The sequence below is a fragment of the Protomyces lactucae-debilis genome, assembly GCF_002105105.1.
Source record: "Protomyces lactucae-debilis strain 12-1054 chromosome Unknown BCR37scaffold_14, whole genome shotgun sequence".
Taxonomy (NCBI): Eukaryota; Fungi; Ascomycota; class Taphrinomycetes; order Taphrinales; family Protomycetaceae; genus Protomyces; species Protomyces lactucae-debilis.
The window spans coordinates 20,707-41,046 of NW_024468006.1; the positions used below are offsets into that span (position 1 = coordinate 20,707).

The following is a 20,340-nucleotide window of genomic DNA, read 5'->3' on the forward strand; positions in this document are numbered from 1 at the left end:
CGCAAGGTACAGTCTGGCAGAAAGCTGCTCGATGAGGCCATCCAGCGCCACACCCAAAGCACCGACCAAGACGCGCTCGTGAAAGATCTCATGGAGGTGCTCAGCACAGACTCACTTGCACAGGCAGACATTGCGAGCATGCAAGGCAGTATTTTCATCCCTGAGCTTGCCCTCGCAGGCAGCACATACGGCACGCGACAACAGACTGTGGTCTTGGTCGACCATGCAGACCAGGTGACTTTTGTTGAGCAAACACGATCAGTCAACAAGGGGCCCATATCAACAGTCCGGCACTCATTCAAGATTGAGCGTACATCCACTACAGCTTCGGTTTCGCCTCGTCTTGCATAACGCACACAAGACTCCCTGCACCCACTTGCTCGCCTACTTTGATGCTTGCCACACGTTTGATGATACCTGCGCGTGGTGCCCGTACTTCGAGCTCCATCTTTTGCTGTCGAAACACTGCTAGGACGTCGCCCTTTTCGACTTCTTCTCCTTCTTCAGCGACCATCTCCATGAGGATACCATTGAAGGGCGAAGCAACATGATTTTTGTCAGCTGATGCGCGCTCCAACGCAGCATTGCCAGAAGCTTTCTCCAATACCATCTTTTGGGGTTTGCCGCCGTCCAGAGAAACATCTGCAGATAGATGCGTGGGGAAATTGCTCTTCAAGATGCGCTCAATCTTGAGAATCTTTCTGTCCTGTGCCACAGTCAAGGTGTACCCGTCGCCTTTCCTGAAAAGTGTGGATGTGTCAGCTGCAAGCGCCAGTGGAGTTGGTTTGGCAACCTTGCCATCATGCCCAAGTCTCTTTTGGGCAGCCCCTCGGAATTGTACGAGGTATACACTGCCATCACTTGTCAAGCGCTCCAACATGCCAGGAATACTCAATGACCGAATATCAAGCATAGAAGGTCGTCGCATCATGCCAGACCGTAGCAATCCCATCAACAGTGCCTGATTCGTGACGATGCCATCCACTTGAAGATGCCTGACTGCGTAGATGGCGCGTTGCCTTGCTTGCTCGTAAGTCTGTCCTGTTGTGACAAGTTTGGCAATCATGCTATCAAACGTATCAGTGACTTTGTGTGTCTTTGTACTGTGCAGGAGCGTATCGACACGAATGCCTGCGCCGCCTGGCATAATATGCGAGGTAATGATGCCTTGTGCCACCTCAAAGGTCGTTGGGTCTTCTGCATTCACGCGGCATTGAATGGAATAGCCGCTCGGCCGAGCAGGCCATGGCTCATCTACTAATTTAAACTTGTAATCCGTTGTAGCCTTGAGGAGCAGGGCTACAAGGTCGACGCCTGCGATTTGTTCGGTGATGGTGTGTTCGACCTGAATGCGTGGGTTGCACTCCATAAAATAGTAGCCATCACTTCGTCTCGCATTCACCAAGAACTCAAACGTGCCAAGGCCAACATAGCCAACCTGTTTCGCCATGGCGATACTACTGGCAATGAGTGGTGCGATGCGTTCAGGCGACAAGGACGAAGGCGCAAATTCGATGACTTTCTGGAATCGTCGTTGCAAAGAACACTCACGCTCGAAGAGATGCCGCACTTCTCCATGTCGGTCACCCAGAATCTGAATCTCAATGTGCTTGTACCCTTCAAGAGCTGCCTTTTCGCAGAAGATGAGACGCCCTGGTGATTCGTTCAGCGCCTCTTGCATGAGAGGTGCTACCTCGTCTGCAGACCGCACGATACGGATACCACGACCGCCGCCACCGTCTTGAGCTTTGATCATGATAGGGAAACCAACGTCCATCGCAAAGTGTTGAATGTCGGCTTCGTTTTGGACTGCGACAGATGGCAGGATGGGAACATTTGTAGCTCTAGCGACTTCTTTTGCTTTCCTCTTGTCTCCGAGAGTGTCAAGCACATGACTGGATGGTCCAGCAAAGATGATCTTTTGGTCTTCTAGTGCTTTGGCGAATGCAGCCGATTCGGAAAGGTAGCCGTATCCTGGTGCAACAGCTGTGCACTTGCCCCGTGTTGCAATGCCAACAATATGGGCAATATCCATGTAAGCAGCTGGTGAGGGCAGTCTGATGGCCACTGTCGCGTGCTGGCAGTGTGCTCGGTCGTCATCTGTGTAGAGCGCGACAGACTCCATCCCAAGTTCGTTGCAGGCTTGTATGATGCGCATGGCAATTTCGCCTCTGTTCGACACTAGAATACGGGGCACAGGCGGACCTGCTGCCATGCCCTTCATGCTGCCTGATCAGACCTCGATTCCCTGGCCAGCTGGAGCTCCAGCGTGTTGGTGAACTTGGTGTGGTCTGCTTCTCATCTCGTCGGCAACTTCCTAAAACTGCGGGGGAATCGCACGAAGAAGCGACGAAGCAGATACAGACAATATACGTGTGGTGGGTAGTCTGCATCAAACGAGATGAGCAGACGCTGGCAAAAGAAGTCTCAAGAAGACCAGTTCAAGGACATCTATGACAAGATTGATCAAATCCACGGCATCACGCGCAACCCGCCCCTGAATTCTCGTGGGTATGACAAGCACATCAAGACAGGCAAGCTCTGGGTCAGGACACGCATCAATACCATTCTGGACAAGGACTCGTACAGAGAGATCGGCACAGTCACGGGAACGCCGACATTCAAGGGCAACAGTAATGAGATGACAGACTTTGTGCCAACCAATTACTTGAGTGGCTTCGGCACCATCAATGGCAGGCGCGTCGGCCTGGCTGCGGATGACTTTACGATCCGTGCAGGACACGCCGATGGAGCCTTGTTCCAAAAGGCGCTCTATTTTGAACACCTCGCCCTTGTGCACAAAGTGCCCATCATCAGGCTCATCGATGGCAGCTCCGGTGGTGGCTCAGTAGCTGTGTACAAGGACATGGGCTACACCTACATCCCTCCAGCGACAGGGGCAGGATGGACACCGATGCTAGACTCATTGAGCCAAGTGCCAGTGATTGGCTGCATCTTGGGGCCTGCAGTAGGTCTGGGAGCAGCAAAAGTGACCATGACACACTTTTCAGTCATCTCAAATCAAGTTGGTAGCATGTTCAATGCTGGTCCTATTGTGGTCGAAAAGGCCGGAATTGAAGAAGGTCTGACCAATAGCGACCTCGGTGGTCCAGGTGTCGTCTGCGCTAACGGAGCGATTGACAACTATGGCGAGTCTGAAAAGGACTGCTTCGAAATCATCCGGCAGTTCCTGGAGTACATGCCCTCATCGGTACTCGAATACCCTCCTCTACGGCCCTACTCGAGACTTGCAAGCGACAAGGCTGCCGCACGTGCCAAGATCCTCGACAATGCTATCCCACGCCAGTCAAGCAGATCTTACCAGATCTACCCCATCGTTGAAGCACTGCTAGACGAAGAAAGTTGGTTCGAGGTCGGGCCAGCCTGGGGTGCACCGAGTATCACTGGCTTTGGTCGTATTGCTGGTCACACTGTTGGCCTTATTACTTTCAATGTCGAATCGCCGTCACTTGGCGCCTTGACTGCAGCCGGGGCCAAGAAACTGCAACGCCATGTAGAACTCTGCAGTCTCTTTGGTATCCCCATCGTTCAACTTGTGGATATGCCAGGATTTGCCATTGGCAGTCAGGCAGAGCGCGAGGGGACCATGCGTGCGGGAGTGGATTGTGTCAAGGCCTACTACAATGCTACGGTACCCATGTTCAATGTGGTCATTCGAAAGTGTTACGGCATTGCTGGAGCCTTCTTGGTGGACAACAAGCTGCCGCACTTCCGTGTCGCTTGGCCAAGTGGCGAATGGGGTTCGTTGCCCCTGGAAGGCGGTATCGAGGCAGCCTACGCGTTTCCCCTCAAGCAAGCCTTTCAAAAAGGCGGACCGGAAGCTGCCAAGAAGCTCATGGGTGAACTACAGCACGACTTTGCAGTCCTGTCTGACCCAGTACGGACTGCCATGAGCTTTGGGGTCGAGGAGATTGTCCGGCCGTCGCAAACACGAGGCATTCTGGTAGACTGGTGCAAAATGGTGTACAAGACCCTGCTGCCCCAGAGAATGGACATGGAGCGTATCCGTGTCGGTCTTTACAAGTCGCGTTCTTACTTGTAGATTATTGTGACTGCATATTTCCTTGTACTTTCTTCTTGCGACTTTCGACCTTTTGACAGTCGCGACCAGAGTCTACCGTGTCTGCAGCAAGGCCTATGCCCGCTCCTGCGCGCCGCCGCTCGCATGTGGCTACAACAAGCGTTAAAGAAGTACCAAGATCCCTCTTACCGTCTGTCGATGCGCTCTCCGACCTTTCCTCCTCTGCGCTCGAGTCGCATGTGCGCGACGTCATCTTCAATGTCTCCGAGGCTGGCTTCAAGAACGACGAAGGTGTAGATCAAACTGTGGCCAAACTTCAGACGATTTTGGAGGAATCAGTCAAGTACGCAGAAGCGGGCCGGGTTGCTACTGACTTTCCGGTGCAGGTTCTCGAGGACTTGTTTGAAACACAATCCATTCGTGGGTGCGAAATGCTGTTCGAATACATGGAGGAGCATAAGCAGATGGTCATCAGGCATATGGGCAAGGGATCTACGTTGTTGCGCTTCTGTAACGAGCTTCTGCGCCGCCTCAGTAATTTTGAAGACACAGTCTTTTGTGGTCGCATTCTCGTCTTCCTCTCGGCCGTCTTTCCCTTGTCTGAGCGGAGCGCCGTGAATCTTCGTGGAGAATTCAATACGGACAATGTCACCATCTATGAAAAGGATGACGAAGCACTCGAGAACCCAACTTTCTACGCGGTGTTCTGGTCTTTGCAAGGGTACTTCTGCAATCCATCAGCCTTGCTAGTGCCAGGGAAGCTCAACGCATTTCTCAGTAGTATGGACTTGACAATGGCGACCTTTGACAAATTGCTTGAACCGTTCAGAGAATCAGACTACACGGCAACCAAATCTGCCGACACTCATGACTTTTTCACCCCAAAGTTTCTGACATCGCGAGAGTTGTTGGACTTGGAATTGTCTGACATTACCTTCCGAAAGCATATCTGCACACAAGCGCTCATTGTCATTGGCTTCCTTTTCAGCTTCTCTGCGGATATCCCAATCACCAACAAGTCGTTTCAGTCAACTTTTGCACTACAAAAGGAGGACGCAGAGCGTCTGACAGCGCTACAAGATCGTGTGCGCAAGTACATTCTGGCGCTCCCTGCAGGCATCAAGTTCTTGGCCTCCGTCGATGCGCTCATGAAAAGCGACCAGCAATGGCTCAAGTGGAAATCTATCAGCTGCCCTCCTTATGCAAAACCAGCCCTGGAAGAAGCGCGTATCCAGAGCGCCCCTGCCAAGCTATCAACGCTGACTGCCTTGCCGAAACCCTATCGATATACTGTCGGCAATGCAAATTTGACAAAGTTGTGGCAAGATGCTGGTCTTTGGTCACCTGACGAGTTGAAGACATATGCGAGCAGGTCGTTGCCTCAAGTAGAAGACTATGCTCTCAAAATATCCAAGCTTGAGGAACGATTGGCAGCGATTCAAGGCATAGATGAACAATCGGAAGCCGCTCGCACGCAATTACGAGAGCAGATTGCAACGCAGTCTTGGCTGGCTCTTCGCTCATCTAGGGAGCATGATATCAGACTGTTTACGCAAGGCGTGGCCGGGGTAATCTGGCAGCTTACATTCAGGAGAGGGAGAACCAATCAGTGAGTCGTTCTCAGGCCAAATAGCACATGATGAATTGCACAGTCAATATTTGCTGCCAAATAAGATTTTAGACCCATGCTGACGCCTAGAACCCACGCGATTCGCGACCGTCGTCTGAGGGTCGCCAAGGCCATCAGGGGCGAAGCGAAGTCTATCCGAGGACGCAGAGATGGAAACTAGTCCAGAGAAGCGCACAAAAGTTGCGAGTGCTGAGCGTCTCGGTGTGGAGGCTCTTCTCAACCTTTGAGCGCCCTTCGACGCCACGGTTCGTTGAATCACTAAGTTCCGTTGATCTCAAACACTCAACGCGCCCGGAGCGGGTCTTCGGTTTCATGTAACGACTTATTCCGCTGCTACCCCTGATTCCGGTGTCATGACTCAGCGAGGTGTCAACAATATTGTTTCATTTTGCCCGCAGCTCGGGTGAAGACCGTATCAGTCGACCGCAGATTGACGCGACCTTTGCAGCTGTCATTACGCGCGATCAGAGTTTGAATGCTCATCCATCTAATACAAAAGCATCTGCATCTGCAGCTTGAATTTATTTCTGTCATTCACGAGGTTACCATTTTCGACAAGTTAGGACGCCGGCGCTTCTTGACCCCGTGTTCACATCCAATCTGTCGAGGCCCGTCCCCTGAATTAGATCGTGTGGCCAGACTCGTCTCAACATTTGGGTCAGGTACAAAGGGTCGCCGTCTGCTCTCAACTTCCGTTGACCTTGCAATCAAGCCTTTATTCATTCATCTTGACAGATGACACTTGCCACACATGGTCGATGTGGAGAACACTTGTCCCACAGCATGGAGAATATGAGCTATGGTAATGCTCGCACCCAACAGCTGGGCAATGGTCCCACATCATATGGAGAGATGGCGAACGTTGATTATCATGGGTTCGACAGCGACTACCAGGATGCCATGTCGCCTGGTCAGAAGCTGCCCGGCAAGAAGAACATGAAGCGCCACCGGTAGGTCTTCTTTGCTTTCCAAGCGACGACCTTTGCTGACTACAGTCTGACTCACGACGAGACTCGCTTCTTGCTCAATGAGTTTGCCAGAAACCCACACCCCGACGGCTCACAACGCGAACGTTTGGCCAGGACCGTGAAGAATCTCACCAACCGCCAGGTCCAAGTCTGGTTTCAGAATCGGTAAGTCGTTCATCTGAAGAACTTCAAGAGCTGACTCTAGGCGCGCCAAGCTCAAGCGCATGACTGAGGAGGATGCTGAACGCGTGCTGGCTTCCCGGCGATACCCGTCATCTCATGGACCGCTCGGCATCCCTCGTTTCGGTGGGTTTGCTGGCGATGTTTCTTGCGCAGAGATACCCTCCACGCGCACGGAGGCCATCTTTGCTTCGTTCCTGCCTCCTGTGCCTTCTCTTCACCAAGCAAGCTCCTCCATGTCTACTGAGTCCATGTCAACAAATGTCTCTGGGTCTGCTGTGCCACGCTTCCGAGAAGATGGTTATTACTCGGGCACGGCGTCTCCAATGAGCTACGACAGTGGCGTCGAGCCCTCAACTCCCGAAAGCCTTGTGCTCAGTCCTTACACTATGCCGTCCACCTTTCATCACCAGCCCCACTTTGCTGCGCGCCACTTCACGTCCAATTACGGTGTATCCCAAGCTCCCCGATCGGTACCTGTCACCAGTTCGCCGACTTCAAGGCCTGATGTTGCAGCCCGTACCCTTCCAGAACCGGCATCTCTCGCTGATATTTCCGTTCGAGGCTGGAACAAGTCATGGTCACTTGACAACCATGCTGGTGGACAACTACCGGCAGCACCAGCGCGACAACGGCAAGCATTGCCGAGCATCAGCCATGAGCTGTTCGGCTTCTTGGGCAATGATGACATGCTCTCTCTGCAGAGCGATGAGAAGTACTCCACCTTTGGTCAGCAGTCCTACGAATTTGCTTCAACAGTGGGTCGCCTCGAACAGCAATATGGTGCGCGCACTGGCAGCCTTGCAAAGGATCCATTTACAGCACGTCTGTCAATAAGCTTTGACAATTGATCACTGCAGACTTTACATGTAGCATCATACTCCACGATCGCCTCTTCGCCTGTTAATTTGTTTTGTCATTCTTGACTACCACTATTTGTTCGCAGGACGTAAGCCATTACTCAACCACGATTGGATACTTGTAGCAGAACTAGTCCATGAGTTGATGTTCTATACAGAGCTACTACACTAGCCAGCTTTGCGCATCTTGTTTATCTGCATCGCTGCTTCCCACAAAAGGCTGATCGATGGATTTAATCTTCATACTGCCGCAGTGGATGCATTCAGATGCAATGAGCAAGTCGAGTTCATTTCGAGCATCTTCAAGCACTGCTACCGTCACCGATGAGCCGCTCTGCAGAGCGGTTGCATTGGAATTGACTGAAGCTGCAGAGCTTGCAACCGGAACGGTCACAACACCTGCTCGTGCAATGATCCCTTGTAGATGCGCAAGTCGGCGCTTGGCAGCTGGTGCCAGAGTAGGCAGCAGTATGCGAACAAGACAATCAGCATGCGCAGCATGTTGGCAGGCAAAGACGTAAAATTGCCTTTGCATGAGTGGTTGGTCGCATACGACACAGGGATCACCCACGCTGAGAAGAGCAAATCTGTCCTTGAGTGCATCGGTAGATTGCTGTATGCGCGCAGCAGCTACAGACGCCTCATCCATATTCTGCCGTAGAACCGATATTTGCTTCGCATACCGTTCGAGTGCAGTACATATATCGTCTGTATAGTCGTCGAGCGACACAAAATCGTCTGTGAAATGCGGAACAAGATCTTCGATGCGTAGTACATCGTTGTTGCGCTTCGAAAGCGCCAAAACCTGCTTGATGCCATCTGAACCTTGAGCAATCACGCGCTTGGCGATCATAAGCCAGAGCTGTTTGCGTACCTGTGGTGACTGATCCATCTTGTCTGCCACTGCAGTTGCGAGTTCGATGTTGTCTTGTTCAAGCGCAAAGCTGACAGCTTGGTCTTGTAGTCCCATGCTTGAGAAGATGTGCACTGTGCTCAGTACACAATTATATCGCTTGCATTGCCGTAGCGCAAAGTCAAGGTCATAGACTGGTGGAGATGCTTGAGACTGCAGGTATTCAAGGAGCATGGATTCATCTCCCCGTGCGTCTCGAGCATAGATGCCGAGCAAGGCGTTGTGCACGGCCGTATCGGTGTTGTGCTGGTGACGGATGGCAAACCGAAGGTATCGTACAGCTTGGTTTTCCTGAATCTTCACCTGCCGCCGAGTGTTGTATAAGAGAATGGCTGGCAACAGGTTGGAGGCGTCGAGACGTGCCATCTCCATCCAGGCCTCGACAGTCTCCGATGGTCTCTCAGGAAGGAGGATTGATGCAGTAGAATAGACTAGCGCGAGATCGTTTTGCTGACGTAGCGCTTGAAGCGCATCAAGATATTTGTCTTGCTGGATGTATTGATCAACGATGTACGCATAGTCACCGATGGCTTGAGCAAAAGCGAGAAGCTCCTTTGGGCGCCCGTGAGAGTTGATGAGCGAATACGCCGTCTCCTTGTCAAGAGAATGCTTGTGTTTGGCAATGAAGGCCAGATAAGCCTGTTGTACTTCCTCAATCTCAGTCCCACCTGCTTCTATTCGCAAATTGCCCTTGGCATTCTGGACGTCATCTAAGGCATTGAATTTGTGCAGAAAAAGCTCTAGCACCCAAGTCGACAGTAGTGTTTTCTGCACATCAGCACCCTTTTTTTGCACATCAAGCTTCTTCAACAGGTAGACCCGAAGCGCATCGCGCTGATTCAGATCCAGAAATGGCAATGCGACACTCTCAATGGGCAGACTTGTTTGCGCAAAGAGCGCGGCAGCTGCAGCATATTCTTGGCGAGCCATAAGTGCTTTCGCCTGGGACTCGCGTATAGTGAAGATTTGAATATCATTAGACGCGTACCGGAGGGCTTTGTCATAATCTCTGCGTTTGAGGAAAATGTCCCAGAGTTGCTGCGTTTCATCTTCAACGGTGATTTCGAAAAGCTCTGATGCTGAGAATATCCAGTAGGTTTGTTTGACATGATCAGCTGCAACCCCTATGAGCGGGTCCATGCTGGAGACGATTTCCCGAAAGACCTCGGTATTATTGTAGCGGTTGTAGGCCAGCACTTGATTGTCTTGTAAGACAAAGACGTGAAAGGCTGATAGCATCATAAGAGCGCTGTGATCCTCGTTAACGCTGAGTAGACGTGCGTCTTCAAAAGAGGCGTCGCCACCTGACGACGGTGCACCACCGTGAAGGATGCCTGAAGCACACGTCCAAGCAAAATGATACCCTGCTGCTGCATCCTGATCTGAGACGGCATCAAGTTGTGATGCCGGTGAAGCTGTACTGAAACCATGCTCGCCTGGATCCCCTGACAGAATGGAGCTGAAAATAGGCGCATCGCCAGTAGACCGGCCCGCCGGTCCAGTGAAATGGAGAATGGTGCTTCTAGTCGAGACAATAACGTGTACAGCATTGTCGTTGCCTGAGTAACAAAGCAAGCCTGTGATGGCCTCTTGTTGAGAATGGGTATAGACGAGACGTACGAACCGCTCGACAGACCGATTGAAGCCTTCTACTGCTTCGAGAGATACTTCAAACACAGACCCGCTGCCCAGACCAACGAGCACTTCCTTTGTCGCGAAATCTGTGCCCTTTGTGTTCCATGCGACACTTTCAATGATGCCTTTGAGCTTCGACAGCTTGACCGCCTTTGCTAACCGCGGATGTAGATACCAGTTTTCACCACTGTTGGTCGTGACGAGTAGATGATTGCCGGTAGGGTCCAAGAAAATGCGCAGGAGCTGACCAATGTCGCCCTTGGCGCGGGGAATCTCCATATCAATCAGATCATTGGGCGACGCTAGATCGATCTTGATGAGCTTGTTATTGGCAACAGCAAGTACCAGAATGTTGTTTTGCACCCGGACATCCGTGAATAGTAGGCCCTCGGGTAGTGCAACCTTGTCAATGCTAAACATGGCGCTTCCGAGGACTGTGCTTGCATGTGTCGCTGGGATATGTGCATTTGTGGCGGCTGACGACGAGCCATTGGTCGCACCTACGTAGTCGTCAAGCAGGCTCATTGCAGTATGCTGCTCATACACGCATCTGGCAACTTGCGCGTCTCCGCGCCTGGTGTTGCTTGATCTGACGTCCTGGTGCGGTTGATTGTCGCGACTACGTGAGATGGAGCAGTCATGAAATGCGATTTACTGCTAGTAGATTACTACAGTATGGATGAAGGAACAGGGCAGTCGCTACGTCCGCTTGCTCTCGACTTCAAGCTTCTTCTGAGTCATCTCATACACATACTGGCCCAGATGCTCAACGCCAGACATGGCCACCGCCTCGCCCAAATCACTCGACTTGCGCTTGCAGGCACCAAACATCTCACCTGATACAAGCTGCAGCAGCCCATCCTGTGGCAGCATCTCCTCAAGCTTGCCAGGCCAACATCCACTTGCTCGCACTGCATCTGCTCTGCAAAAGACGTAAGATCCAAGTCGTGCTCTCGACAAGGCAGTGGCACAAAGACGCCGATCGAGCAAAGAGCCAGCTGCCTCTGTCCGAGTACATGAAATAAGCGCATAGTCACATGAATGCGCATATCCTTCTTGCACGGTGACAACCTTTGGCATACCAAATACTTTGCCTTTGCAGCGTACCTTCATGATGTCTTGGACAAGAGCCTGCTGACCCTTTTCCAAACAAATGACAGTGATCGATTCGCTCGGATAATTCAGCAAGCGCATGTACTGGTACAGTGCAACCACAAATTCGGCCTCGCCCAGATTTTGAAAGACGCCAGGACGGGGTTCAGACTCGTCTTGGCCGTTGTAGGTTGGCACGTTGATCATTTGGCAGACACGAGAGAGTCCGGCATTGGCGACAATGGGCTGGGTTGAAGAAGTGGTAGCACCAGGACACATAATGGCAGTCATCTCAGGTCGCATGGAATGCATAACATCAAGCGTGATGCGAGCCACACCTGTGCTAATTAAGCGAGAAAAGAGACTCTGAGTCGCCGGCCTCAGATGTCCGTCATTGCCAAAGAGTACAACTTGATGCAACGTGGCCGGATCCGTAAGACTGAGAGCAACCAATGTTTGGCATTCCTCCAGAGCATTTGCATCGTCAAGCAACAGACTCGTGAATTTGCAGCCAGCATTTTGGACGACAGATATACTGGCGACCAGATCACAAGCTGGCAAAATCATGATGCGTGCAAGAGTTGAAAGGAGGTAAGACTCTCTTGCGGTATCGAATTGAAGACACTCCAGCGGCCTCAGCTCTTCAAGTAGTTGCGTATCTGGCAGTCCACCAGCTTCCTGCACCTGCTGTCTGGCTGTCTCTGTAGCATGCGGCCCTTGAAGAGCGGAGAGAAAATAGCCAGCAGCCTCACAGCTAGCTCCGTGATCACCATGAATGCCCAGCTTTGAAGCGAGCTTCGTGACTTTGTTCAATTCGTCCCTTCGCTGCACGTCTACTAGACGCAGAGCTTCCCGCGCTTGTCCAAAGAGTCCAGATTTGGTCGAATTGAATATGTGCCGACCGGCGACTCCCATCTTTTGTAGTCGGGCTTCCATCTCATGAGCAGATTGAACATCCGCCACGACACAAAGAGTCTTGGCATCGTGCTTAGCGTAAAGTGCTTGCAGCACTTCTGTCAAAATGGTTGTTTTGCCAGACCCTGCCACACCTTCAATAAGTGCAACGGAATGGTTGAGGCAATGATTGACTGCCTTCAGCTGAGGCTCGGCTAGCTTCAAGATAGGCTTTTCTTGTTGATGATCAGTAGGGGCATTCGAGATGGGCGGCCCTTCTGAATTCAGGCCTATCAGTAAATCAACAAAAGATTCCGCGATCGGACTCTGAGCAGCAGTTCCAAGGCTCTGCAGATGCTGCAGAAGGAGATGATCATTGTTTGACCTTGTGCTCTTGGGACGTTGAACCACAATCTGCAGTGCCGAGTAGACTTCATCGACCTTGTCTGCTCGACGATCTACCTCATAAGCGTCTGTGTCCATGAGCAAGCGAACAATTCTTTGACCCTGCCCATGACTCTGCTGATTCGCATCTCGGATAGGCTTCCCATCAGCAGACAGAATCTCCTCAACAAATGCAGTCCGCAAATGGCGCAACGTAAAACTTTGAGCCTCATTTTCGCCAAGTCCCACAAACGATAAGAGATGCCCTGCCTGCAGATCCGCCCAGCTGTCAGCTAAAGTGAGCTTGATCTCAGCCCTGACAAGTTCTGGGTGGCGTTGTCCAATTCTTGGTGGCAAGACCTCCAAAATAACGGGAGGCTTGGTGAGTAATTTGGCGTTCTTGCTTTCACCTCGCATCGTCAGCTTGTCGCCTTGTACAACTGGCGCGATTCGCGTCAAAGTCTCCGACAGTTCATTCCGAAGAGTAGTGTAATACCTGTCTCGACAGTGATTCAACTCGCGGAGTACCAGATCCTGCAGCGACAGATACTGGAGAGTGCGTGGTATCTGGAAATTGACAGCATCGAGATGAACTTCAGTTGGCGTGACTGGATCCTGGAAAAGTGGCCGCATCTGGAGAGGTGATACATAGCGCTGAATGAAACTTTTGATCAGTAACGGGCGCTCGGGTGGTAGGTCGAGGAGATCAGTTCGCACATAGCACTCCCTAAAGAACTCGTGTACTTCTTCGGTACGTAGAGAACTCAAGTGCTCCCCTAATTCCGTAGGATCTGTTGCGGCATCGTGATGAGCAAGAGCAGTAAGTGGAAGGGCATCTTTGTGATTCGTAAAAGCGATACGCTGCATTCTGTTGACATGAGAATTACATTCTGCCCTTGCTTCAGCGTCCGTCAAGGGTCGCCCAGCGATATTGTCATATGGTAACATCAAAGCTTGTCTGAATGCAGCAAGACCTGCACGTAAAGCATTGCTGTTTGCTTGTAGCATTCGAGTGGCATTCTCCAGCAGGGCGAATGCATGCAGATCGACGAACAGGAAGTATGTGTAGCGACGGGTCGGTAATTGAAGCAGGAGAAGCACAAAGAGCTGGAGGACAGTCTCAGCAAACTCAATTGTCTCGGCATCTGTTCGCTGCAGATGTAGTAGGTGCACCGTCTGTGTCAAGAGAATGGCGATCCATCTGCTCGCAGCGGGGTCCACGCTCTTCAGACTTTTGACATAGCGTTTACGCAGCACTGGCGTTTGCTTGAAAAGCTCCTCGCGATAAGTCTCTAGCAAGTTGGACCATATTGAAATTGACACAAGCGGCTGTATCTTCTCTCTAACACCATCGAGATGCAGATTTTGGAATAGCAGAAGGACGAATCGGCCGAGAAGAGTACGGGCCCTCATCGAGAGATTCTCGTCTAGCATCCCTGCTAGACTATGCTGGATGACAATGCCAACGCCATCACGACTTAATTCAATCTCTGGATCATTCGTCTCTTGAACCCGGCTTTGGACAAGTATTGCGGTAAGCAATAAAGGAGCTTGACTATCGTGATCTTTGACCATTGGCCATAACTCACTGCGAATTAGTAAAACGAACAATGCCCGCAATGACGCACCTGCTGAGGATGCCGCTCTTGACAAGTGCGGCGATTTTCTTGGACGAGAACGCATCGCGCTTGAGTTCTGCCCATATCCTGTCCGGGTCGAAGGAGGGAGCCTTCCGCTTCGTGCCCATCGGCCTGCGTCGCTGCTGGCTGTGCTAGTGTACTTGTATATGCGACAGCTGTTTTGTGTAGGTGTCTGAATTCGGTTTTTCACGCGATCGAGCCAAGACACCGGCAGCCTCACACCACATCATCTACTTGAGCTTGCTAAGAGTGCTACTGTCAGCCAGCTCAGCTTCTTTCTCGTTGACTTTTGATCTCTATTTGAAGATTTACATAGACCCATGTCACCATCTCCTCGACCTGAGGCTCAACCCGGAACAGACGCCGACAATTGGGACAAAGCCCTTGAACAAGGCGGCTGCACCAAGGAGAACCAGACTTTGCTAGACTGCAAGATGAAGCATGGAGATTGGAGACAGTGCACAAAAGAAGTGTGATATTGCTAAATCTGTGCATGGAAGCTGACTTGCAGATGATGGCATTCAAGCGATGTTGGGATGAGCGTAAGGAACGGACACAATGACGCGCATGCATGGTTGGACATGTTCTCGAGAGCACTGCTGCGGCGCGTTGCTAGACTGATCTGTTGCTACCTCCGTCAAGACCAGCTGAGAATCGTCGCAATCTCAAAATTGATGTATCATGCTCCAAATACTCTGCATAAGAGTACTACCTGACGCAGATCTAGACCGGCTGGTCTCATTCACGGTAAAATGGCGAAAGGATGCCGAGTCCGCCGCGGAGCAGACTCTCGCGGCTGTGCAGGTTTGCTTGTCCCTCTGGAACTCTTAGCATGTGTTGCTATGCTACCTCATCTATCGTGCCCGTTCCATCAAACGTTCAGGAGACTTGCAACAGAGCAGGCCATGCCAGCCCGGTGCCACTGAACAGTGAATACGCTTGTCGTCTTGGCTATCACAGTGGCGCCCTCCAGAGAGACGACATTCTGTTCAATTGTTGCCAATTGTCGCCAGCTTGTGTCTGGCCCCTCAGAGTTTCAGTGCTCAACTTTGATGAGCTGGCCCCCCGTCGCTGATCAGCAACATGACCCTTCCTCGTGGGTTCCCCTGAGCACATTGGGCACATTGGCAAGGATGAGAGCAGCCATCCACGCGATAGCCAAGCGAGGCCCTGTGCCCAGAAGTATATAAATGTGCGTACCCTAATCGATTACTTGACAGCTTCTCTGCTGCGAGGCCCTTGCTGGTCCTCAATCGCCGCCAGCTCTGTTCCTTGTCGCAGCTCCGTGAAAGTCGAAATGGACAACGAGGCATCGGCCACCACAACACACACTGGCCCAGACGACCCTCAGGGACAGCATGAATGCCAGCAGGGTCTACTTTCCTCCACAGCTATGATCTGTACAAAGGCGCAGGATGCACGAGCCTCGCAGACTGGCATTGTGGCTCGACGCGCCGAACGTGATCGCATCTTAAAAAATGGCGTTGCTCTCAGTCACGTCTGCACCAATTGCTATGTATGATTTCTTTCGTGCCGCGACGTGTTGCTGACAACACAGGTCCTAGGAAAACCCTGCAAGTTTGACCTCGAAGCCCATGCCAACAAACGAGCAGGCGACGATTGCGCATGGTGCTTTTCTGAAGGATACGCATGCACTGGCAAGATACTGGTCGCCGCATTCCAGGCAGGCGATCCTGAAATCAGCGTCGTCGATCAAGTGCGCAAGCCTGAAAAGCAGTTGTGCGGACTCCCTCCTGGCTGGAATTGCAGTCTCTCTTCGCAGTCTGGTAGGAGGCCTTTCTTCCTTTGTACGCTGAAAAATGGAGACACCGAGACAACGTGGACTTTACCAGAAGGTACAAACCTGACGCAATGGGAAAGTATGTGCCGTGCCATCGGTGTGCCTGAAGTTTGGCGTCCTCAAAAGCATGAACTGCAGCAATTTGCGTTAACAGAGATACGGCAAGCTACTGCTATGGCTGTTCAGGAGATTGAAAAGCCGAAAGAGGATACAAAATTGGCACCATATGCTTCAGAAGGGCCTGTCCAGCATGCTGGGCGAACAAGCAACGCTGCGAATGCCGTCATAAACCCCAAGAACGGGACAATGCGTACAGAGCTTACACCAAAGGATACAGGATCTACACAGGCCAAACAAGCAGTAGCTCCAACAAGTCAAGTTGCCAAGACAGTACCCTCCAAAGACAAGATCGAGGCGCAGACGATGAAAGAGGTTTCAAAATTGCCGGCCTTCAAGAAACGAGTCTCCGCTGATACTGTACCCCAGCTTGCAATTGAAATAAAGGATTCGGATACGCCTCCAATTGAAGATGACGACCTAGATTTCTTCAAGTTTGGCCGAACTCGCATGGGTGGTGTTCCCTCAAATGACACCAGGTGCCGATTCTGCTCCACGTTTCTCGGCGGTAACATCAAAGCCGTCGACAATCACGAGCGATACAACTGCAGGCACAACCCTGATCAATTCTTCAATCGCGTCATCCGCGAGAAAATCTGCACTCACTTTCCAAGACATTTCCACGGCCGAGTATTGTATGCGCATTTGGCGCAGGATGGTTCTTTGATTGACGCGCCCACAGCAGGTACGCACGCAACGAGTAGTAACAATGGCGCCCGACCATCGCTGACTCCTCGGACATCAAAAATGGATGATGATCGACGAAGGGGCTATTCACCAGAATTCAATCGCATGAGGCGTCCTTCCCCTTCTCGTTCACCACGCCCGCAGGCGAACGAGCATGGTTACGGTCGCACAAGATCTCCAATCAGCTTCCAGCCACGAGCTGTGCCCTCGCGCCCAGGCTACTCGGATTTCCGTCGTCGCTCGCCATCTCCGGGCCGCTATATCGATCGCGAACGCGGCGGAGACTGGAGGCAAGAACGATCACCTGGATCATCGAACATTCATGCACGTCCAACATCGCGTTCCAGGCGATACAGAGAAGATCCAATATCCCCTGAAATGCGACCTTACAGACGTCCACCATCGTCAGGACGGCATGACCACAGAAGCCCATCGCCAGAGCCTCGACGCCGTGTCCCATCTGAACGCTCACCGTCGCCATTCTCGAGGCGACAGGCCATTTCAAGGCCACCGGCTGAGCATGGTTACCAGAGACCACGATCACGATCGCCACCAGTGTCTTTCGCTCGTCGCGATGGCGCTAGTCAGCGCGAGGCTGGCAGATCAGCCGAAAAAAGCCGTGGCAGGTCGCGTTCCCGATCACCAATACGCATACCAAATGCCCCTGTCGCAAATGCTGTTGTTCACCGGACGCGCTCGCCACTGTATGCACCGGAAAAGCGAGTTGTTGCTACCTCTTCTTTTGCTGCTGGTGCAGAAAAAGCGACTGATCCGCGTCTAGCGCGTCCACCACCTGTGGTCCAACCATCACCGCCCATGAAGGTGAAGGAAGAAGCGGTCGTTCGGCAAGTGGCAGTAGCAGAGCGAGAGAGAGAACTCATGACGCCCGTCTCGCTTGACTCTACACCGGCCGCAACAGGCCAAGCTGTTCCAGCACCAGCTCGACCGCTCGAGCGAGGCCTTTCGCTGCGCACACTCGCTCGAATGCTGCAGAGTGAACAGCCATCGACTGCCGTGGACTTGTACATCAACCGACGCCTCTCTGCAGTTGACAAGACTAGTGAACGTGCGTCTGCTCCTGGTGACGTTGTCTCTGCTTTGCGATGTCTGCCAGATTTGCTCGACTTTCTGTCTTTGCAAAAGCAGGAGGGATTCTCAGGGGGATCTGACGAGGAAGCACGCTATGTCTTGGAGACCTATGTTCGCTCCATGGCTGGCGGTGAAGAACCCTTGCATTTCCTGCTTGTGTTGGAGGATGAGACGGACATTGAGCTTGTGGACCGATATTTCGAGGTGATGAATATTGCCTGAGTCTGTTAATGACCTTATGACACCTTTCTGTTTTCTGCAGCCTTTAGATCATTCAATACACTAGAGCCAAATTTTCAAGCAACGTCAGAACAATAGCAAAAGAAAGGCCATTGCCGCTACAACGCTGCGTCTACTCCTATTAAGTAATTGGAAGAAATTGAGTAGGGAGAAGTAAGAAAATCGCTCATACACCTTTGCCTAGACAAGCCCAAGACAGACCATGAACTTGAGCGGGCTCTGCTCCATGTCTTCGCCTTCACCTTCACGATCATCAAATGAACAAAGTCCACGAGATTTCCAGCCCCAAGATTGGCTGCGATTGAACTCATCAGGCGCAGACTGGAATTCAGTCACTCCAATCTTAGCGGAACCTTTGCGGGCTGGACAGTAAATTTTGAAGAATGTTGAGATGGTGCTGCGCATGTCGACGTAGGGACGTTTCACATCTGGCATGGTCAAGGCAATTCCTTGGGCATCTTTCTTCATAGGTGAGCCATTCGGTGTGACGTGAGTATCCATGTATGCATGCCCTTGCAAATCTTGCTGATAGTCAAAAGAGCTTCGTTCAAAGCCATTGCCCTCGCCTGCCTTGATTTCGACTCGGTGTAGATATACGCCAAGTTGTCGTGCTTTGCGCGCTCGGATTTTGTTGTGAATGTAAATGTTCCAGTAGCTACCGGCATAAAACACGGTGTGACTGTAGACGCGTGTATCCTCCTTCAGGTCGCCGACACGTTCAAACTCAGCCGAGAAGCGGAAAGGTGGGAAGAGGCTGTGTGCCTCTGCTGGCTTCAATGGGCCACTCGGACTGTGGATTGCAGAGGTCGGTGTCAGTGCTGGATCTCCAATGTAAGAGGTCTCATCCCGAGGCACAGGATACTCTGTCTCTTCCTTGGTCGTGATGCCAAGGACAGGGCCATTGCCAATGGTGATGTATTCCTTGAGCTCCACTTGGTCCCAGAGCGCCTTGAACAGTACATTTTCATCCACGAGTCCATCTGACTTGATCTTCTTGAGTTCAGACTGTGTCATATGCATGTAGTGAATTTTGCTTGCCAGCAGCTGCTCAAACACAAAAACATCTTGTCCCTTGGTCTTGCGGTGACGTAAGAGAGAAGCGATCACATTGTAGCGGTCAATTTCAGCTGGACAGAAAAAGGCATCATGCATTAAAATGTCTGCCGCAAGACCATCAGGTACCTCATCCCAATCTTCCATCGTCATCTCGTAGCCATCCCGGAGAAGCAGAGCACGGCATGCCTCCCTCAATCTCTCACTGGCTGAGCCATAATCGCTTGTACCAGACACAAAAGAGACAACTTTGCCTAATGTAGAGGTGTTGAGTGAACGTAGTTGCCTGACTGTGCATTCTTCTTGCAACTCTTCTAAGTCGATGTACGCTGCTGTTGCCAGAAGGCTGAGTGTATCGACCGTCTCAGGACTAGTTTCTTTGCCGTAGACACGAGCCAAGGCAGCCTCGAATGCAGGTCGCGTGATGTTCTCGTCGTCAAATTGAAGTGCCATGGCAGACGAATCAGCATCTTTCCAAGGCCCAGAGAACATCATGTTGAAAAAGGGCGCCCGATCGAGGATGATGCGATGCAGTGCATATGTTTTGCCAAACGCCGTAATGGCAACATCTGAGCATGCGCCCTCAAGGAAGCCGCGATAGTAGATGTGTTCGTCAATGCGTGAAGAGGCTACACGACTTGCGCGCCTTGGCGACAAATGTATTCCAGAGGGATACCTAGGTGAAGAGCGCATATCTAATGTGCCGTCGACCGATTGAGTCAGCGGAACATCGCGTCGTGACCAGCTTGGGTCGTCTGTCTCCTTGTGTGGAGTTGAAAATGCAGAGTCTGGCGCAAACCGAGCAGATTTGCTTGGCGTGTGCTGCACAGGCCGAAGCGAGGATCCAGTGATAGTATTGCCTTGTAAGGTCACACTAGCAGCCGTGGGTATGACATCTTCAGTAGCGAGGCGCTCAATCATGTCAGTCAAGCCGATGCTGTGGCCATTGCGTGCGTCCATTGCGCCGCAGTATAGTAGGAGCGCGTTCTAAGGAAAGATTTATTCAGAGCAATTGAGCAGATGAGAAGCTAGCTGAGCAAGATGAAGGCGATTGATGACTGTAGCAGCGTGTAGATTGAGCAGTTGCCGCTGTGGCTGGTCTGTCCATCTGCTGC

At 51.7% G+C, this 20,340-nt stretch overlaps 8 protein-coding genes across 8 annotated transcripts; 5 read left to right on the top strand and 3 right to left on the bottom strand.

The window, feature by feature from the left end:
- Window positions 1-319: 319 nt before the first annotated feature.
- Window positions 320-2,224, bottom strand: BCR37DRAFT_393903 (uncharacterized protein; the record flags this gene model as incomplete). Its single annotated transcript, XM_040871374.1, has 1 exon — window positions 320-2,224. One exon carries the CDS (start codon window positions 2,222-2,224, stop codon window positions 320-322), a length of 1,905 nt encoding a protein of 634 aa, XP_040723953.1.
- Window positions 2,225-2,335: 111 nt separating this feature from the next.
- BCR37DRAFT_381265 (propionyl-CoA carboxylase-like protein) lies at window positions 2,336-4,076 on the top strand. The gene has a single exon (XM_040869653.1). The coding sequence runs from the start codon at window positions 2,402-2,404 to the stop codon at window positions 4,061-4,063; it is 1,662 nt and encodes a 553-aa protein (XP_040723954.1). The 5' UTR covers window positions 2,336-2,401; the 3' UTR covers window positions 4,064-4,076.
- Window positions 4,077-4,158: 82 nt separating this feature from the next.
- BCR37DRAFT_393905 (THO complex subunit 1 transcription elongation factor-domain-containing protein) lies at window positions 4,159-7,671 on the top strand (the record flags this gene model as incomplete). The annotated part of the gene is made up of 4 exons (XM_040871375.1): window positions 4,159-5,610; window positions 6,408-6,622; window positions 6,668-6,805; window positions 6,846-7,671. 4 exons carry the CDS (start codon window positions 4,159-4,161, stop codon window positions 7,669-7,671), a joined length of 2,631 nt encoding a protein of 876 aa, XP_040723955.1.
- A 3,201-nt stretch (window positions 7,672-10,872) lies between these two features.
- BCR37DRAFT_399598 (uncharacterized protein) lies at window positions 10,873-14,401 on the bottom strand. The gene is made up of 2 exons (XM_040871779.1): window positions 14,227-14,401; window positions 10,873-14,186 (listed from the first exon to the last, which is right to left on the bottom strand). The coding sequence occupies exons 1-2, from the start codon at window positions 14,343-14,345 to the stop codon at window positions 10,928-10,930; spliced, it is 3,378 nt and encodes a 1,125-aa protein (XP_040723956.1). The 5' UTR covers window positions 14,346-14,401; the 3' UTR covers window positions 10,873-10,927.
- A 157-nt stretch (window positions 14,402-14,558) lies between these two features.
- Window positions 14,559-14,800, top strand: BCR37DRAFT_349406 (CHCH domain-containing protein; the record flags this gene model as incomplete). Its single annotated transcript, XM_040867924.1, has 2 exons — window positions 14,559-14,708; window positions 14,750-14,800. 2 exons carry the CDS (start codon window positions 14,559-14,561, stop codon window positions 14,798-14,800), a joined length of 201 nt encoding a protein of 66 aa, XP_040723957.1.
- BCR37DRAFT_381270 (uncharacterized protein) lies at window positions 14,628-15,458 on the top strand. The gene has a single exon (XM_040869654.1). It carries the CDS (start codon window positions 15,002-15,004, stop codon window positions 15,311-15,313), a length of 312 nt encoding a protein of 103 aa, XP_040723958.1. The 5' UTR covers window positions 14,628-15,001; the 3' UTR covers window positions 15,314-15,458.
- A 77-nt stretch (window positions 15,459-15,535) lies between these two features.
- On the top strand, window positions 15,536-18,304 carry BCR37DRAFT_414425 (uncharacterized protein; the record flags this gene model as incomplete). Its single annotated transcript, XM_040872263.1, has 2 exons — window positions 15,536-15,754; window positions 15,797-18,304. The coding sequence occupies 2 exons, from the start codon at window positions 15,536-15,538 to the stop codon at window positions 18,152-18,154; spliced, it is 2,577 nt and encodes an 858-aa protein (XP_040723959.1). The 3' UTR covers window positions 18,155-18,304.
- A 48-nt stretch (window positions 18,305-18,352) lies between these two features.
- On the bottom strand, window positions 18,353-20,284 carry BCR37DRAFT_399600 (uncharacterized protein; the record flags this gene model as incomplete). The annotated part of the gene is made up of 1 exon (XM_040871780.1): window positions 18,353-20,284. The coding sequence occupies exon 1, from the start codon at window positions 20,183-20,185 to the stop codon at window positions 18,353-18,355; it is 1,833 nt and encodes a 610-aa protein (XP_040723960.1). The 5' UTR covers window positions 20,186-20,284.
- Window positions 20,285-20,340: the final 56 nt, after the last annotated feature.